General features: G+C 37.9%; 1 protein-coding gene across 1 annotated transcript in view; it reads right to left on the bottom strand.

Moving 5' to 3' along the window:
* ARHGAP21 (Rho GTPase activating protein 21) overlaps window positions 1-20,995 on the bottom strand; it is a 112,641-nt gene that overhangs the window by 49,472 nt on the left and 42,174 nt on the right. The window contains exons 3-5 of the mRNA XM_058803011.1: window positions 17,253-17,435; window positions 11,344-11,368; window positions 269-361 (exon numbers count right to left, since the gene is read on the bottom strand). Coding sequence (XP_058658994.1) covers window positions 269-361; window positions 11,344-11,368; window positions 17,253-17,435 — 301 coding nt within the window. The remainder of the gene's footprint in view (window positions 1-268; window positions 362-11,343; window positions 11,369-17,252; window positions 17,436-20,995) is intronic.

The following is a 20,995-nucleotide window of genomic DNA, read 5'->3' as shown; positions in this document are numbered from 1 at the left end:
CAAAGAAATACGAGCTTACGGGTATTATTTTCCTTTTTTCCCTCTTCTTCATGTATTTTGTTACTCTCTTTAAGACAGCAAATCAGAAGGACTAGGACTTTGATGCCTTAATAAGCAAAACAAGGTTCCAAGGTGAAAAACACTGGAGGACAACTTAAAAGCTTCTACAGGAAAGAACAAGGTTTAAATGGAAGATAGAACTATGTAGTAGCAAACTTAAATTATATGTATTTTACATAATGTGCATGAACATGCTATTGAACAGTACCTGTGCACAGCCCAGCTTCAAAAGCAGGTCCACCCTCTTTAACTTGTTTAACAAATATGGTATCCATTGGCTCCAGTCTATTTCTTTGTTTTCCTGAGAAAGAAAGAATATCTCTTAATTGCATTTCATTGTACTGCATTACAACGTTTTCATTTTAAAATACTTTGGGATGCAATCCTGCTGCATTCACAGAGACATACAAAGAAATAGTAATGTAATGGAAAGTGAAAAATAAAATTTTAAAATCTTCCCGTAGATGGAAAAAACATTGATTTACAGTTCTCATGAACCACTAAAGTGATTTTCCAACAGTGTTCTTCAGAACCTCCAAGATGAAGTATAAAGTTTTCTTGAAGATTTACCAAGGTTCAAAAAGAAATTTATAATTCAAATTATATACACAGCATATGTCTGCACATGCTATATATGTCTCTATATATAATTTGAAGTTAATCTACAGTAGTTAAAAACCACGTACAGCTGTATTTTCTTGCTTTCTCAATACACACTTAAGTTCTATACTTCCAGAAACACAGGCACCTTTCGGTTTTACATGCCTGTCATCAAAGCTAAGTCATTCTTTGCTAAGTAGCCAAAGCTTCTGAAAATCAAGATAGGAGGGTGGGGGTGTGTACAGTAAAATAAACAAAAAACTCCAGGGTTATACAGCACGCTGAAATACAGTACATCTGTCCTACATTTGCACACAGCTGGAGTAAGCCATTTTACAGCATCTAGAGCTTCACCAGTGAAAGCTTCACCAGTAAAAACCAAAACCAAACCCCCAAATACTCACAAAGAAAACCTTCCATAAATAATGAATAATAAATAAATAAATGCATCCATTATGGCCCTGCATGGTTCAGTGCTCACAGAAGCAGTGGCAGAACCTGAAAGGCTCCAGCCAGATCCACACAGTCTCACAGTGTCAGAGCTGGCTTTGCCAGCCTTGGCCCATCCCAGCTCCAGGCTCCAGTTCCCATCCCTGCTGCACACTCCCAGCTAAGGAAATGCCACCTTTGGAGGCTGTGTGAGGAGCCAGCCAGGGAACTGACACAGTGCAAAAATAAGCTGGGTCTATGCTCCAGTTTAGCAGGAAACCCTGGCTTGGTGGAGAGAGGCTTAGAAAAAGAAGGAACAGCATGAAAGAAAAAAGGTATTACTTAAAATTGGCATTGCTGATAAAAGTAACTCCTTAAAACTGGCATTATTAGGTTCTAATCATTTCTGAAATGACTGGCCTTTGACTAAGGCACAAGTCTTCGGCTTAGGCTTTTGAAAGTACTTTCCCCACAGCTTTAAATGTTCCACCTAAAACATTTAATAAATCACAGTAGTATTTATTGAATACTAATAAGGTGCCCCCTTAACCTCTTTTTTTTAGTTCAGTTTCCATGTGGGCAAAGTTCGTTGGAAAAACTTTAATAAACTGCAAAAAACCAGACCACTCTGTGACTCTGATTCAATTTTTCAGATCCTGGTTTTAGCCTAATGCCTTTATTGTGCAGATCCTCAGTGTCCTGCCATTTTACCATAAAACAGTTCAACAAAATGGCTCTAAATGGCCTTCTCAAAATAGTTCCAGATTGGGAGCAAATAATCAAAAAGTTTATTTGATAGAATCAGATAAATACTATATATAAAGCAACTGAATTACAAATCAAGAAACTCCAGCTGGCAGCTCAGTCCCCAAATACTTAAAATTTGATTAGCAGGATACAGCTACAAAACGCTCTTTGTGAGCCAAAGTTAATATCTGTCATTTTTAATTTGCAGATTTAAATAGACACTGAACATGTGATGAGTCTTGTCCTTTAAAAAGCCAGTAACATTTCAGAAAGTTTAGAGAAGCTCCAAGATTAATCTACCCAGATGCCATGAACAAAAGGTTGCTTCAACCGCTTGCAAGAATGAAGTTAAAATATGACCTTTTACAGGACCACCAAACGTCCTTCCCAGTGCTGCCACTTATCTTTTACTGAAGACACATACATTTTCCTAAAGTGGCAAGAAAAATAAAAGTAATACAGCTTCCACAGCACATTTATCACATCTCAGCTTCCTTTATAAAATACTCTTCAAAAAATGTTAGCGACCTACTGCTAGTTTGCTTAACACTCAAGTGCTGCTTTATGCCTTGTCCATACCTGAACATGCAAATCAAGAGGTCAGGCAGATAAAGCTACTCCCATTCAGTATGCAACACAGAACTCCTTTAATACACTTCCCACTTCTGAGTAAGAGGGGAAACTTGCCACAATTTATGGAGAACCGAGACTGCAGCCTTCCCTTTCATCTGACCTGCCTGTCAGCTACACCAGGCACATTATGGGCACTCACTTCACATTTCTACAGCTATTTTATCAATCAATTCAGAAAGCTAATTGCATATTAAACTTGGCTTTTTGTCCTACTTGCAGAAGGAGGCTATATTAAACAGTCATTCTTACTTCCCAAAAAAGGTCAACCACTAAACAAAAAAATCAATTTAAGGGGAAAAAATTAGGATAAAAGGTTCAAAATGTTGATTACATTTGCACATTCATTTCACAATTCAGCACTATCCAAATACAAGTAGAAACAAGAAGAAATCTTAGAACTCTCAAGCTCTGGTAGATAAATATGTGTTCTTCACTTCTCCTTGTTCTTCTACACATTTGGATACAAACCAAATCTTTTTTAATAGTAACACAGAAATGAACTTCCTTGAATACATAACCTCAATGTACATTTATACTTGGAGTTTGAAACTCAAGCAAAGCTAAGCAATATTTTTTGACAGAAGCTAACAGTACTTTTTCAGACCAGCTGAGGGGAATAAATCTTGAAAATGTATACTCAATCATCATAGAAATAAATCGCAAGCAAAATGGATTATCTAATAACTCACCTCATGTCTCAAAATTTAACATTCACTACACTCTGATTAAATTATGCCTAAATCTCCCTGTGGTCCTGTCTGCACCCAATTATCAGGCAAAAGCAAAATGCTGCCTAGAAATGAGAGCCTAAACTGCCCACCTCCTGAACACCACAACCTAGAAGAGAATATCACAGCCAAGTGTTTTACACTAAGTTCTCCAGGTCTGCACTATGTACTGTCAGGATTCATGATTTTTGTTTTTAATACTGAAAAGGCCAAATTTTTTTTCGAGCATGCCAGCGATTCCTAACAAGGTGATACAACAAAGAACAGCAAAAGCACCTCAGGCCTCTAGTCTGTAAGACATATAAGCCTTATTTGTGCTTTTCCAGTGGTCATTACTGCATGTGATTCTGCCTCCTCCTTCTCCTCCATACTTTTGTAAACAAATCAAAATACTTTGTAATTGAGCATTATCTTGCAGGCTACCAGCAAATACAACAAATTCTCCCAAATCTTCAATGGCAAATGAAAAATAAGACATCATGCACACACAAAGAACAAAGTGTGAGCTGCCAGTAATACATTCACATATGCAAGGAAACAGCACAGATGAAAAGCACAACTTCATTTGTACTTCATTCCCTCTTAAATGTAGCTATAAAGAAATAAGTATTCCTACATTAGGGCAATAAAAAGAAAAAAGCAAATAAAGCTCGTAAGTACACAACTCAGCTGATCTGAAACTGAAAAAGCCCATCAGGTTGTCCTTTCCTGTATCACTTTTGTAAGCACATGAAAATTTCCAGCATGACTAAATGGTCACCAGTCAGTATAAATTCAAAGGCAAGTTTTTGTCCAGCCAGTAGTGTAGTTTTGCTAACAGTACAACTAAAATACTGCTTGCAGTGCTATGACTCCCTTCAATTATGTTATCCAAATGAAAATATTACTTTAGAGTAAGCAAACTGGTGTCTGAATTTTTAATCTGAGATCCAGCATCATCAGAAATACGGAAAAAAAATAAATACCCAAGTACCGAGAAGGCTCAAGACAAAAATTCATTGGCTTCAACAAGGATAGTAAGGAATCAGGTGAGTCATAATAATAAGGTCCTTAGCCTAGACAACCAAAGAAAAAGTAGCCTGAAGAAGCATTAACATGTGTAAATCAAATGCAAGACAAATATAGAAAACCCATGTATTGAAACAAGATTTTTCTGAGCCAATATGCTTTTTCATAACTCTATGCAAATCTTGTAATAAATCAGAGACTACATGCCACCTACAATAACCACAGAGATCACAGTAAAATCTAGAAACTAAAATTAGTGCCTTGTTTTAGCTTTTGTTCAAATGACTGCAAAACAGACTTTATTCATAGCACATATCATGGAATCATTCATGATCTAACCTTTACACTGCCTGGATCTAGGAGCTGAGACTTCAAGTCAATAATGCCTTCACAGCCTGACAGGAGAAAACAAGTCTCCCATGGCAAAGTTACAAGGACGCTTTCCTGACAAATGCTTAAGAGGCCTCAACAGGCAGAGGGGAATATGTTGCACTAGCAACCATCACATTTATAAAATCATAGGATTCAAATGTGCTCTCCCTGATAAAAGAAAATATTTTAAAAAACTACTTTTAAATAGAACAGTAGAATTAAGACTAGGTAACATTTAAAACTGACTTACATCTAGGGGGTGATATTCTGCAAGGCTTCTCCTAACTCCCCCAAATTTGACATAGAAATTAATTTTATCTAGGTGCCAATTCTAGTTTAATCCCCTAAAAATCTAGTTTGAAATACAGCTGCTACAAGGAACATAACTAGTATTGTGTCAAATGCAGTAACCATGACTTAGCTTTTAAATTACTCCCTGCAGACCAGACAGTATTACTGTATGCTCTATGATTCACCTGGAAAACAAAATGACATGGCAGAAGTTATGCTATCTAATCTACACACACTACAACATAGCAACAAGCACCTCGTTTCTCTGAAGTCATTAACCTTCTGATATAAAACACAGATTAAAACATCTGAGTCATAAAGACTATGAAAAGTACAACCTTTACATTCTGAATAGGAAAGGAAAAAAGAAAAAACAATCTCATGCCAAAGTGCTATTGCTGACAGAGCTCTTCCTTTAGACCTGTAGGACACAAACCAGCAAGTGCTGAAACACAGTATAGTACATACTTTCTTACAAAATCTCTCCAACTAGCCACTGCTTAAAAACATGCCACTGCTCCTCTTCCTCAAGGGGAGAAAAAAAATTCTTCTGTTCAGGACAGCTGAACTGTGCTCAGAAATCCTCATAACACAGGGATTCAATAAAGTCTACAGAAGTTTGTAAAATAACTTATTGTAGAACATTTTTACTCCCAGCCCTATGCTCAGCAGATAGCAAAAGGATGACTTACACTTTTACATTTAAGAAATCAGCCTCATGAAACACCTCAGATTAATCAATTAAGACAGGCTCTTATGCACATCTTTCTCTGACTCAAGCAAGAGGAACATTCCTCTTGAGCATGGAGATCTACAAGTATGCTTTTGGGTATCCAAGGCATGTGAGCTCCACTGGTTCAACAATGCTGAGTGACACTGATTCCTGGGATGCCTTTCAGGGGAAGAGATACAGCATGGCAAATGCTTCAAATTGATTACTCAATCAAAAACCTGTTAATCATTTCCCAAACTACTCAAAAAAGGTTGCTGAAACTACAGCAGAACTTACATTTATTAACTGAGATTGTATTTAATTAAATATAAATCACAAATCTGTCTGGATTACATCTAACTGAAGGGGGCCAACTACAGCTCATTCTGCATATTATAATCTGCAAAGTGAATTTCATACATAGTAAGCATTTCTCCACTAGCAATCTACTCTGGAAAAGGAGCCCAAAGGTCTCAACCCAGTCCCAACAGAGCTTATTTCACCCACTGTCAAGCTCAAAGCAACTCAACCGAAAAACACCAGCTGAAATACAGTGCCAGGGATGAGCCCCTGAAAGAATGTGATATGTAAATTAGTGCTGTTGAGTCATTTAGCAGAAAACCACTTGGCATTCAACTCTCTAACACAGGAAAAATACATACTTATTTCTCAAAGCACCTCTGGCATTTTGATTAGGCAACTCCAAAATGGTATTTCTTCTTTCGCTTACTTTTCTGTAAACCATTTGACTAATACAACCTCAACCCTATCTACGTGCCAAGGTAGGGGGAGAAGATGAGAAAATAATTTGGCAATGTTATGGAAAATATGTAACACAGGTTCAGCTTAGTTACAAACTCTCAAAAACTGTTTTCTCACTGCATTATTTGCCATTACTATGACTTCATTCAATTCTCTCAAATGAAACCTTTTTAAGTTTAAAATTTAATCTATGATTAGTCTAGAGGATTTACTACAGTCATTAGATAAGCATAGAGCAATACAATTTTTATCTAGAGTGGTCAATCTATGGACTCTCCCTTAAATCCTTGGGAACTACACTTCATGTTTTTATTCAAAGTCAAAGATGATTTGAACTCAACAGAAACCACTGAGAAACATTATACATGTGACAAGCTGGAAAAGAGTCCATTAGACATTCTGGATGTACTATAAGGGAACAAGGAATCACCAGGCTCTGGTCTCAGTGGAAAACTGTGAGCCCTCTTTTAGCATTCTCAACACTTAGGTGTTAAAAAATTAACTTGGATCAAAAATCCACAAAAAAGGGCAATTTACTGTCCCACTATCCTGAAGCATTACTCTTAAACACCTCTTGTCTTTTACTCCTAGTTCTACTACCATATGCCTTGGACCCTCACACCCCAGCCATCTATGACCTTTCCACATATTTGCTTTCACATTCATCCTCTTGTTCTTACCTACCTTCTTCCCACCATCACAGGCACAATATGTTTATTTCATAACAGACTGAGCCGATAGACCAGGATGTTAAAAAACTTGGGATTAAATTAAATCCTGGGAGAACACAAACTACAGTACAGAAATCAACAGTCTGTTAAAAGAAATGAAATATTAAAAACTCCAGGCCTTATGTAAGCAGCAGTAATGCAGGAAAAAAACCTTTTCCTGTGTTTTTTCCACCCTTCTCTCAAAGGCTCTACCTTGCCAGAGCAGATCTGCACAGAGCTGAAGAAGGACAGCTAATAAATTGGAACTATTTAGCATAGACAATTGAAGGGTAGAAACTTTTATACATATTTAGGCACATTAAAAAAAAAAAAAGCCTGGTGATAAAATCTAATGTTCTAGACTTCTCAGTGAAAACATGTCTAAGGTCTCATTAACAAGCACACACTGGGACTCTACAGAAAAATACACTGAATAATGTACCTAAGGTTTACTTTAATTTTTATGGAAAAAGGAGCTCCTAGTTGCTACAGGTACTTCTACATAGAAATGTAGATAAAAGCACAAAAAGCAAGATCATACTATTAAGAAAAAAAGATACTGGATTATAATGATATTGGATCCCCAGGTACTATGTTAGACACAAAATAGCTTTGTTCTATTGAAAAATAAAATTTCTTTCATTCTATTTCTTTATGCTCATCCCTGTTCACTTTAATCACAATCACCAAGCCAAAATTTTTTAAAGGAAAACATGTTTTAGGACAATTTACAAGAAACTACTTTCATATGTACAAAACCTATGTTTTGGCATTTACAACTTAAGTAATGTTTGAAGGACAAGATATGGAATCATATTAAATGCACAATCATATCAAATGGCATGAACTTTTCCTCCAGCTCCACTCATTAGGTCTTGATACACCTAATGAGGTGCAAGTTTTTAATAAGAATGCTAGGTTTTTAATAGGCATAGGTATTTTTCAGTCTGGCTCCAAATATTCCTAAAATGCTCTCCTGGAAGACTTCTACCTGTGAGATACCACTTAAATAAATAACTGAGTATTGAAACAGAGCAACTCCAGAAAATAGGAAGAATAGCAAACTGATAGCAAGACACCCTCAAAACACACAAAATAAATACTTCAAGTTATTTCTGGGAATAACAACTCCAGGAAATAGGTAATACAGGCTGGTCAGTATAACAGATTCCCTGGAAAGCAGTATATGCTGATAAAAGTTTCCAATCAGTGACCAATGAATCCACAGTGGAAAATCTGTATCTTCTGATAAAATGCACCCAGTTAGAGAAGGCTTTCAACTTCTTGGCTTAAGATCAACAACCTGGAGCAGTGAAAGTACGAAAAGAACTAATAACCTTAAAAAAATAACAAAATATTTGGGGTAAATCTGTTTTGATGCCCTTCCAGAAAATAACAGGGTGCTAGCTAAAGTCTCCCTCAAGAAGCAGCATGTGCATATTTGAAGCCTCCATGGCTTGTCTGAAGAAAGCCTTGGCTACTTCTTCCATGGGAGGGCAGCAGCAGACACCCACCAAGACACTGCCACAGACCCTGGCCACAGGCTCTAAGCCAGCTCCTCACCATCCCAAGCCAGAGCTCCATGCATCCCTGCTGTCCTCACAACTGCACCACAAAGGCAACTCAAGCCCTATGGTCTCCCAGCCTGTTCTTCCCAAAGTGTCTCTGCTCAGCCCCTGCAGCACCCTGGCCCTCTCCTGTGGGAGATTCCACCACCCTCTGGGTGGGTGTGCAGGGACTCCAGCCAGCTCCTGAAAAAGGCACGAGAGCTCCATGCTGTTGTCCTGTAGGCTCTCTCTTGTTCATGTGCACAGCTGAGGTGGCCCCCTTCTGTCCCTGCTGTTGACCATGAGGATGCTGTGACCAGGAGACACCTAATTCCTTTGCCTGACAACCCAAACCTGCTTTTAGGCCATCATCTCCCTCTGGTGTCACTCCTATTTAAGAGCTCTCCTGGACAAATTGGCATTACCTTCCGTTATAAATGCTTTGAAACTTTACTGCTTACCAAAAGGAAGATTAATGCAAGCCAGGAGCTTGAACTAACTAAATACTAAAATGCTATACCAGACCCTAAAAAATATAAAAAACATTTCTTTCACTGTTAGAATACATCAAACAGGGTACATGCTTTTATCTTCTGCCCTCTAGACTTAATTAGGTGCTTTGATCCTTTGGAAAAATATTCAAGTGGTCGCAATGAAAGGCAATAGCAATAGAGATGCTTTAATCCACACTCACCTAATCAAATATATAAATGCTGAATTTGGTATGAAACCCTCCTTTTTAACAGGTAAGCTTAATCTATGACAAGGGCAAAGCATAAAGGGTGGGTAATTATAAATTTTCACTGAAAACTGACACAAAAAAACGACACTTCTGTACTGGCACACACTGCTTCACAAAAACAAAATGCTTGGGTCCCCTTAGCTTAGTCTTTCAGAGAGGAAAGATCAAGCGAATTAAGAGAATTATCACGTACAAACTTGAAAAGTGACGTGTTTCTCAATAGGGTGTTTCCAGCTAATTTCGGCAGGGTTTCACAGAGCCCGTTTCCCAATCTGGCTGCAATGCAGGGACCGGCCACCAGGTGGCTGCAGCGCCCGGCCCCGGGCGCGCCGTTCCCCGCGGAGCGGTTCGGGGCCGAGCTCGGCAGCGGAGCGCTCCGGCAACCCCGGGATAACCGGCACGGAGCTCCTGCCCCTCCTGCTGCTGCTGCTGCTGCACAAACACCGCTGCTGCCAACATGTGAAATGACACCTGCAGTTTTGCTCACTCTCTCCGCACAAGCTGCCTGCTCCCCTTATTTGGGAACAGGCAACCTGCAGCAATGTAAAGAGCTTCATCCACCCTATAACCCCCAAAGATCATGTCAAATGCTGGAGAAAAGTGTCTAACACACTTCATCCCATTTTGCTGCTTTTAAAGGTTTAATACACAAAACTGGCAGGTTATTTTTTATTGACATCTACATCCTCTGCCACACAGTTGTTTCTTCTCTTTCCAGCGGGACAAGTCCAACCTTCTCTCCTTCATGAGAACTCTGTTAACTTTCAGGGCATTTGTGCCCTCTGATCTGTATTTCAAGGCATACAACATACCATGGTGCTATAAATAAGCAATAGTTGAGCTATGATTCATGGGATTAGAAGTTACATAAAAATTTCCAGAAAGTAATATTGTTTCCACCTTGACAGGTCTCATGGTGAACCAAGGATTTGTTCACTGCTGTTTCTCTACTGAAAAATACCTCTCAGATAACATTTTAGATAAACAGACCTACATTACATCTTTAGCTGCCTGAGCTCTCCCTGCAAGAACAAGAACACCACAGAACTTTTTTCTCTAGGCCACAAGTGGTGTTTTCCATACTGGTTCGGCACAAAAGATCAATTCCCTTCCTTTCCTAAAGGAACCTGACTTTTCCTAAGTCAAAACAGATAAAGGATGCTTCATGTTTAGGGAGTGATAACAAGTAGGAAGAGATTAACTTTTCACTGCTTAACACACAGGTGATGACAGCTGAGTTAAACTAGGAGGATGAAATGTATGAATCCATCTACTTCCAAGAGAAAAGTAAGAAAGTTCAAATAAATTAATATTTCCCAGAATGCTTCTAATCTATCACAACTACACAAAGTAAATGGAAACAGGAATTCACATATATTCTTTGTCTTCCAACTAAAGGAGGTACTTAAAGGCACACTGGAAGCAGGTCCCATGCTTTGCTAGAAATGAGAAGCCACCACCAGAAGCAGCAGTCAGCCCATGCTGTCCCCCAGCCAGCTGCACTGCTCTGGCAGGCAGAGCACCAGGGGAACCCAATGCACAAAATCCCACTGCCCCTGTACCTCACCATCACGACAGACTGGGGAAACAAAGTGGGAATGGGCTCCCAAGCTGGAAACCATCTTCCTTAAATCAACGTGTTTTTTCACTCTTTTAAAGGAAAAGTAAGATATCAGCAAACAGGAAGCATGGATGAGAAAATAGCTAAATATCAAAGAGAAACTTCAATTTCTCTTTGATGAAGATTTAGCATAAATTTATAAAAAATAAGTTCATGAGTGAATTAAGAAAGAAAGCAGATAAAGGCAACATGAGAAGGAGAAAGCTATGAAAATGGAGGGGAGCTGACTGGCATAACCTAGAATTAAGTGACTGATCAATGAGCTTGATGCTCACACTGAAGTGATTTTAAATTTCAAGCTCTTAGGTAACAATTCAAGTCCATTACACAGTTGAAGCATTCAATATACTGGATCTGTAAGACAGTAAAAACAAGACATACCTTGTCTATTCCCATTCTCTTCATCCTAAAGAGGAAGAAAGAGTGCATATTAAAAATTCAATAAATGGAAAAAATGCATAGGCAGCTCTAAGATACAAAGACTTGAAGTGAACTTGTACAGGTAAAGTCTGTATTTTGGTACCTCCTACTTTCTCTACAACTGTTTAACTTAGAGAATTAAGGCTCTTATTTTGAGAATGTAGAGTAATAGCTATTTTAAAGGCAGCTAATCACAATCCTATGAAACATTCCCACAGAAACAACACGAACAGGATTATTTGAAAACAAATGTACTAAACCCCATGAAATACTTCCATGAAGCTTCATACTGCACTCTGCGCTGTTGCAAGCATATTTCACCCTGAAAGCCAGGTAGGAAAGGTTACACTTTAGTCACCTCACCATTCAAGCTGCATATGCAAGAGATACAAAATATTTTGTAAGCAATGTCTGAATATGGTTCCTGAAATTTGAACCAAGTTTGTTTTGCCTTCAGTACTACTACTGCTACTAGAGGAAAACATGTACCCCAAACACTATTTAGTAACAACCTTGAAGAGTCTCCTTCTGCTCACTGATCCCAAAAATCACACAACTGGAAAGTACTGGAGGAAAATGGCATGCTTAAACTAAAAAAAAAAAAAAAAATATTACTTATGTTACCTTCTTGTCAACATTTTGGTATGAAGATCACCACGGTTAACCTTGTTTAAAGTTCTACCACTTAAGAAGCAAAATTACCTAACAAGGAAAACACCTGCTTGCTTTCTAAACTTCACAGAGTAATAAATACTTAATCAAATACAATTTCTGAGACTAATAGGCAGTATTTCAAAAATATTTCTAACTACTCAGCTAATTAGAACAGCTTTGTCCTGAAAGAAAGAAGGAGCAATTTTAGAAATAATTTTCACCTGGATAATTCCTCCTACTTTTAGATGGACTAACTCAAATTTTCTAGTTATTTTGTATTTAAAGCAAAATCACTATGTTTTTCAAATTATATAAGCTCAAATCAACTACACACTGACCTGAGCAATCCATTCAAGAGAGAAAGTCTCGAAGAACGACAGGAAAATGATGCAGATATGAACACTATATAATGGTGAGGAAAAGACAAGTCTGTCCTAGGAGCAAGAAATTTCTTACAACAATACAAAGTTCTGTTGGAGCTTTGAAAGATATTTGAAAGATAACTTAAAGAGACAAAGAAATAAAGAGTAAAAGAACTCTCCCAAAACCAAAATACAGAGTTAACAAAAATCTAGCATATATTCTACTTTTAAAAAGCCATGATAATGTTATTGGTGCCCCAACAGTGTATCTCTAAGTTGGACAGTCCTGTCTGCTCTATACTTTGGTAAAAATGGCACACTAGAAGGTAAGTACCATGACTGCTTATTCTTGAAGCTCTGTAACAGTCAGCTGGTTTTGAACTATAATCAGCAGCCTAGAATTAGACATGGGTAACTTCTGCACATACTGAGTTGTGGCCCTATCTGTCAAGTGAAAAGACATCTTTAGAACTTGACATATTAGAACTCATAACCTGAAAAATCTGAGTTACATGTTTGGGAGGCTACTTGGTTTGATGCTATATAACAAATATTTTTTAAGAGAAAATTTAGCCAATGTAGAAATATCATAATTTATTAAATACTGCAGTGGGTTTTGTCAGTTTTGTCACTGGTCCTGCAAAGTTCTGGTACCAAAAACAGCTGCAAAACATTATTTTTACATGGTATCAAGCCAATGAGATCAGTCTTTGAAAAATGGAATGAAGGCTTTATAACACAAGTGTTTTGAAACCAGCTTTTCCTCCTACATTCACCCCTTACACAAGGCAAGATGTCAGTATATGCTGCATCCATACCTGAGGAGAAGAATTTATCACTTACTTGCTTCTCAGGCAAATGAACTTGGGAGAAAAAACATCACATGCAGAAACTGAGTTTCTAACAAATCCTAATGAACACCTGATGTTAAAGGCGTTATGCAACACTTGCTTTTTGCAATGCTAGCTTAAGAAATCTTCCACACATTCCATATTAATTTTCTTAAGGGAAAGGAGGCAAGCACAATACATAAATGGGTCATTCCTGATTGCGCAGCTATTCCCAGTTTGGTGTATGTCCCCACAGAAGCACGGTCAAGTACTTCTGCCAAAATGAAGTGTGTCAAATTACACCCTCAGTTTCCAAGGTCATTTTTCACACACGACTGTCCCTCCCAAGAGACTGACCAGACAACAGTTTTTTCCATAACCTATCACAGTGTTTAAAAGTTAGTTAATTAAGGCCAATTACAGTGAGAAAGAGACCCTTGATTTGTACTTATATAGTTGTTTTGTGCAGGAACCATGAAAAGATAGTAGAACTTAGCAAAATACCCTGAATTTGACCTAGACCTGCAGCACTACATACATATGGAATGCTAAATGAATTAGCTATTAAAATATTATATATGTATATATATATACATATACACATATACATATATACATACATAACAAAAAAATAAACAATCAAAATGCAACATAAAAGCATTCCATTTTAAAATAAGCAGATTCACTTCCCTGAATTGATCATAACCAATCATTTTCACATGGGGAAAGGGTGTCACAATAAAAAAAAAAAATCACCTGAAGTCCTACAAGGAGTTTATGCAATCAAGATAAGAGTGTTTTTGGACTCAGAGCAGTCAGCCACATCTTGGAGGCAGATCTGCCTAGATCTCCTTCCTTGCACCGAATTCTTCAGACAATAAACAAAAAGGCTTTACAACTGAGCAAAGGTTTTATTAGACTAACAACTAGAACACTGAACCTCTCAAAATTTAAAAGCTGATCACCTCCAACACACCTAACTAGAGAACAGATTATACATTTTATGAAGTAATGCCCACTCTTCTCCACTCAAATACATCCTCCGGCAGGCAGTTCTTTGCTTCCAAGAAAATTCACCTCAGTGGCTTTCCAAGCAGCAGCATCCTCCAGCATACAGAAAGCTTATCTTCCAATTCCCATGGAATATGCAGCTGTGGTGTGATCTTTACCACACCCTCCAGGCTAAGAATATTATGCTCTATGTTCTTGAGATGCTACTGTTGTCCCTTGTGAAGAATCTTGTCCTCCTCTTCCCACAGGATTCCACCTGACTCATTAACAGCTTTTTCAAACATGCAAAACACAAGCCACAGCAGCAGAACTTTGAATGGAGACACTTACATGAGTATTTCTGAATGGGAACCTACAGTCGGTACTAAAAAAATCAAAAACATATATATATCCTACAGAATGTGGAAACATTGTTCAAAAGCACTATTAGATATTTTTCTTTCTTTTCACTACCTCTACTAGTTTATGTCGATTTGTAGTAAAATTTAAGAGATCGTAGAGCAAGCTTATCTTGGGGGGAAGGGGCAGGGAGGAATTAACAAACACTAAAATAAAGAAGGTAAAATGCTTTTTACCCTCAGGTAAACAATAGAGACTTCTGCACTGATCTAGAGGGAAAGCACCAGCATCCCACTGACACTTGTGATAACAAAGGGGCTGAGGCTCTGGGAAACAGGTCAAGGATTGAGAGACTCCAGGTGTTATGTAAAGGGCATCTTCAACATCCAGCTGTCATCTCTGTCTTATATCAGCAGTGGCTGCAGCCTCAGGTGTGAAGGAGGGACAAGGCTACTACAGAAAGCCAAATAATATTCATTGTTATTATACTCCCTTTGAGGAGTGCAAAATGAAACATCTGTGACTTCTGAGGCACTTACAATTTTGATCAATGAGGAAAGAGAGAGGACTGATACTTGAGCTTACAATCAATGACAGAGACTCTAATTAGCTGGTGACCTTATCTGATCAAAGATCCTACTTAACAGCTGAGAAATCAGATTTGCCTCATATTAGGATCAGGATGACAATAGGTGAATTTCATTCTTTTGTACCATAACTCAGGTACATACATTTCTACAAAAGCGACCATATGAATACCCATAAATAGTAACATCTGTACTTTTTTTTGCTTCACCTCATGGACATTAAAAGGAAGAGAAGAGAATATAACCATTCAGGTTAATATAACCATTCAGGAAAAGGGCTCGGTCCAAATGATCCTTACCCTCTTTATATGTAACTGAATCCATGAATAAAGGTGTTACAGTATCCAATCATTTCATTATTCCCTTTTCAAAATCAGACAGAAATAGGAATGAATGAACCAGATTCAAACATGTCAGAGAAGAAATAAAGAAAAAATTAAGAAGGCATGAAGATCTCTATTGCAGAAAAAGAGGGAGTTAAGAGCTTCAAGACAAGGTGCTGGGCTCACTAATAACTGCTTGAGTCTCTCAAACCATCAGATATGAACTAGAAAGAAAGGACTGATATTTAATTTTTATAATGTCCTTCCCTTGTGCCTGTCTCCTTTTGCATGTGAAAAACATATTGACTCCCTCAGAGACATCTAGTGATGGCTTTTTTCCAGAACATATCCAGTCAATTCTTAGTTAAGGAGGCTAATCCTGCTTATGCTGTTTATTTTCACCCTCTGCACAAACGGGGGCTCTTGTTGAGAGATGCTAACAAGTGCATGTCATTTGTTCTGCTCAAGGCTAAGGCTTCCCCACCCTCCTTCCTCTATTTCACACTGAATTCAGCCAGAGACTGCTATTACCTGTGCTCAATGACAGAAATGCTGGAAACACCTGACACTGCTAACAGTTTCACTTCCATGTAACTTCAGTGACTCCTTGTCAAGGAAAAAACTTTGGGCATTTAAGCAAAGGCTGAATAGCTGAGGTAAATTGGAAAAATGTGCCAACTTTCTTCTGCAAAGCTTTTTCTACTTCAAAAGAAATCTTACAGCCACCAAGGGCAGGCAAAGACAGAAAACTTTACTGAAAGACACCTGCAGAGACACATGAGTCAATTGACCTCATGCTCTTTCCAGAAAGTGTCATCACCCGTTCCCCAGCTTGGTAAGAACTTATTCTTCTGCCTGACTGGAAAAGCAAAAGCAAAACTGGGGGGTAGCATGGCTCATGAAAACTACTACACTTGATGCCTTTAAAATGAGCAAATGCTATCTGAACTCACTAAGAAACAGCCTCTCTCAATTTTCAAATTCCTCTCATTATTAAATGGACTTTTTCTCAACACCCCATATTACAGCAACTTTCAAAAGCTCCAGTCACAAAAAAGAACATGTACATGCTTTGAGAAAGGAAGACCAATTAGCTACTTAACATTCAGATATTCTTGTTTTAAATTTTAAAAAATGTAAAATACTTTAAGAAAGTTGTCTTTTAATGTAGGCCAGTATATGTCTTGTTTATATTCATCTCAACTGCATGTCCTCTTTTCAGCAGAAAGAATGTAACACTGAAACATAATCTGTCTTTCTAATGTACAACTGAGTTTAGGATACTCAGAAACCAAGGTAAACATTCTTCTTTATCTCTTAATGTGATGGTGTGACAAACTTCAACTGGGGAGGGGAACAACAACAGCAAAAAAACCCAAACATCCTACCCTTCAAGTCTACACTTCAGAATAGGTAGTTCTTCAGAACTACCTGTTCTGAAGTGAACATAACTTAGAACAGACTAAGTAATGACACTGGCTTCGGGCAAAAACAATCTACAGAGAAATACTTACCTGTTCTGCAATGACCACTGTTCCTATCCATGATACAATTATTTTTGACTAACAAACTCAGTCAATTCCATTTTATTGGAACAGATCAGCAAAAACTATTAAACAGTGTCATGAAGCCACCCACCTTACAAGGGATCTCTCATCTGTGTAAGACAGATCTATAAACACATTTACTTTCAAGTAAGTGGGATTTATGACCCTAAAAGGTACAAGGCTTTATATAAAGGGCTTCATTATTAATTCCACTTACTTTAAAAGAAAACTGAACTGCAGATTCTGGAGGGTAAACTATGAAGTGTCTTAAGGTGAAGCCAAAACCCTGAGATGTCCTCCTTAGCACGACAGTTTTAGGACCAGGCCAAGAGAAAGTTTCTTCCTCCTCCGATGGTGATATAGCTTCACTCTGCTCTTTTCCATCTTTATTTTTTGATGCCTAAAAGAGAAAAAGATACAGGAGTTTTAATTTGGATCATTGAAAAATAAAAAGAAAACAAGAGCAAGAATTCCCAGACATCCCAGACTTGAAAATAGAATTTCTCCCCCCATAACCAAAACAACCTGAAGATCAATAGTATTTTCAAATGTGTATGCTAAAGCAGCACCCTTTACACCATTGCATCTCTAGTCATACTGCACATAGAATAACACTTAAATTTTAAATGAGGTTAGATATTTAAAAAATCAGCATTCAACAGTGAAAGACTTGAAGGAACCATAAGAAATGCATACAGCTTGCATGTTTTATTTGCCTTCTATTTAGAGATAAACATGTGACTTCCGGGACCCCATTTCTGGCTGTACATATCTCACATACACAAGTACAAAACAAATTTCTCCTTCCCACACAATTCAGGGAAGATTTTCTTGACTGCCACCTCCTCATTTAAGACAAGTAAAACAGAACATGCAATTGGTTAGATTCCTCCAGTAAGACATTTTTCTCTAGTCATATCTATTGCTTCACCTTTGTTTTTTCCACCCTCAGCCATTGCCTCCAAACATTTCAGTATGCGAATTCTAAACACAAAAGTAAAAAAATCCCCTTTCCTTTTACAGTCCTACTGCAATCCTTCCTCTCAAATAAGCAATCTTGGGTGGGTTTTTTCCTTATGGGTAATTTTATATACCTATGACTCAAGCAACATATTAAAATATCTACTTTCTCAGCCTTATATAAAATCTTTCATTTCAACTTTCCAAGTGAGTGCCACACCAGCTCTCAAAGGCAGGAGACACAAAGAAAGCATGCAAAATTCTATGACCCTCCTCTAAAGATTCTAGTTCAACGATGCGTGAAACAAATTTAGATACCAGAGCCTATAGCCTATTCAAAGGGTATTCAAACAGAAATAATAGTCTTCTTGTCCTCCAGTAGCTCTGCTGCTGTGGCTCAGCAACTGGCTGATCAGTGCCAGAATTTACTGCTCAGTTTCTCCCTGTCTTATTCCAAAATAATCTCTTTTGCTTCAGTCTTAGAGCTGGAATCTCAAACTGCAGTGCTAGTTGGCAAGGTGGACTCAGCCAGCTCCAACCAACATCTACAGAGAACAGAGCATTTCCACTCTAACCACCAGGACACCAATACATTACTACAAAGAAAATACTGCAGCTCCTTAATGAGAGTTAATCCACCAGAATAACATTTTGCATTCAGGTATGTAAAACACAACACATTTGTCCACAGATGCTACAGTCTGTCCTCAGAAACCCACATCTTGCTTTTGTCCAACAGGGAGAACCAGCAAACACTAGCAGCAAGTGCTCCAAAAACCAGCCTCCCTACCTCCAACAACCCTGTTTTCAGCAAGAGAAAAACATACGAGTGGACACTACAGCCAAGCCAAGAAATGGAGCTGCTTCAGGAACAAGAAAATATGGAGAAACCAGAGCAGCCTGACAGCCTGCTCTCCCAAACAGTGTGGAAGAATTAATGGCAGATTCTGGCAAGAATAGTTATAAATATCAAGGACTCCATCTCAGCCTAGTCTGTCCTCATCTATCATCTTCATTCATGTTTTAAAGTGCTAGTGTGAAACCGAGAAGACTCTGCAATTAGATGACTAATGAACGAAAAATTAGTGAGCACTGCAGAACTGCCAAGATGAGAGGCTCGAGCTTAAAGTTCAAACAATGCAAAGATTAGTAAAATTTACATAATCCTTTAGCCTAAGGATGGAGTTTGTTATTGAGGAGTTCCTAACCACTCTGTTCAGCTTCTGAACACAAGAGCATTTTATCAGTTCTGCACATATAAATGTTGCTTTTCAGGCTTTCAATCTCAGAACACATGCAGAAACTGGAGCCAGGAAGAACATCTTGATCCTAGTAAACTGGCAAAAGAAATAGCTCCCAGTAAGAAAAATATCACTGGCCTCTAAAAAATGACAGTGATTTCCTCCATCAAGTGACTCACAGCAACCCCTCTATTTAATATTCCCCTGCAATCTTTTGTTTCTTCTCTCAGATTTTTATACACAAGACATGATGCAAAGTTTCAAATTATCTAACCGCAGATATTGAAAAATGTCCATAAGCAAATATCCATAATTACAAATAGGTAACCAGCAAGCTTAAATGTAGCACTGAAAAAATCTAAGTCTTCAATATACTTGCATCTTTTTTCTAACAAAACCCTCCTTAATTAGCCAAAAGGTAGTTTTAGTATGTGCAACAAGTAAAGACTATAATTTCCATACAGAAGTACTGCAACCTCAGTTCAAAATAGACCCATACAGATAACTTCACTGACTTTTAGAAACAGGAGTTTCAGCATTTCAGTGTAGCAAGAGAACCCCTAATTTCCTTGTAATTTCATTTAAATGTTTAGCATTCACAAGTTACTGAACTAGAGGTTACTCATAAACCCACAGTCAATTATTTCTTGAAAGAGCACACTAAAAGGGAAAGGTGAACTTCATGCCAGCCTTGGACCCCCTGCAAGCTCTGCCAACAGGGTAACAGAAAAAGCCAGCAGTATCAGTAATAAATGTGAGATATGTTCAGTAATAGCAACTTTCAGCCACCACTTCAAACAAGCAAGAATCTGATTTATAAAGAGAATCAACATCTGTTCAGTAACCCTCTGACACTTCCAACCACAGCACACACATCAGAATATCCCTTGCCAGAAAAAGCTTTAAAAAGGAACAAGAGAAGTTCTTAAAAACATAAACAAAACAAGGATGCAAGACAGCAAGCAAGAAACAGATGATGTTTAGCACAGACAAGTACACACTACTGAAGGCAAAGTCCCTACAGTTTTCCTTGCAAATCAAACATTAAGTTACAAATACATAAGTATCTCATATCCATAAGAGAATCTGTCTTTTGGGTAGTCATTTGCATTACAAGAAATGAGAAATGAATGTTTCATTTTCATTTAAGATCTAACAAACCAAAGATCATTGTGCCACAGTCCTTACTGAAGACCTGTATGTTTATTTCTCTATAGATTCAGTCCTCAAAATCTAAGTCAGAATGCATACAATCGAGTTCAAGGACTGAAGAATCCCAGGCTAAATTATTCAAGCATCATTTCCCTGGGGAATTTTTTGTACAAGGTTTCTGCACAAAGTATCTCAAAGCATCATTTCCTGTTCTATGCAATTGCAAGGACATACAACAGATGCTTAAATGCACTGTAAAACGAAAACCTTGTTTTTAATATTATTTAACCCTTCTTTCTGAGCAATGAAAACATCCATGAAAAATCAGATGGCATTACAAAAAACTACATGAATCACTGGCAGCTTAACATGCACTAACAGAATTATCAGTAAGAAATCAGTAAGTAGCATTATGTTTGTAAATAATATTATTTCAAATTAAAAGTAAGTCTCAAAGCAATAGTTTCCCATTATATCAGTCTAAAAAAACTAGCACATCCAGCCTGCATGACCTCTAAAGCCCCTCTGATTTTTAATCTTCTCATCAATTTACAGGCCTCAATGTGCAGTACTGTACAAGCTGAAAATCCTTACGTGACAGTTGCAG

This window comes from Ammospiza caudacuta, chromosome 1 (assembly GCF_027887145.1).
Source record: "Ammospiza caudacuta isolate bAmmCau1 chromosome 1, bAmmCau1.pri, whole genome shotgun sequence".
Taxonomy (NCBI): Eukaryota; Metazoa; Chordata; class Aves; order Passeriformes; family Passerellidae; genus Ammospiza; species Ammospiza caudacuta.
Note: the sequence above shows the minus strand (reverse complement) of the source record. Positions and strands in the feature narration are given on the sequence as shown.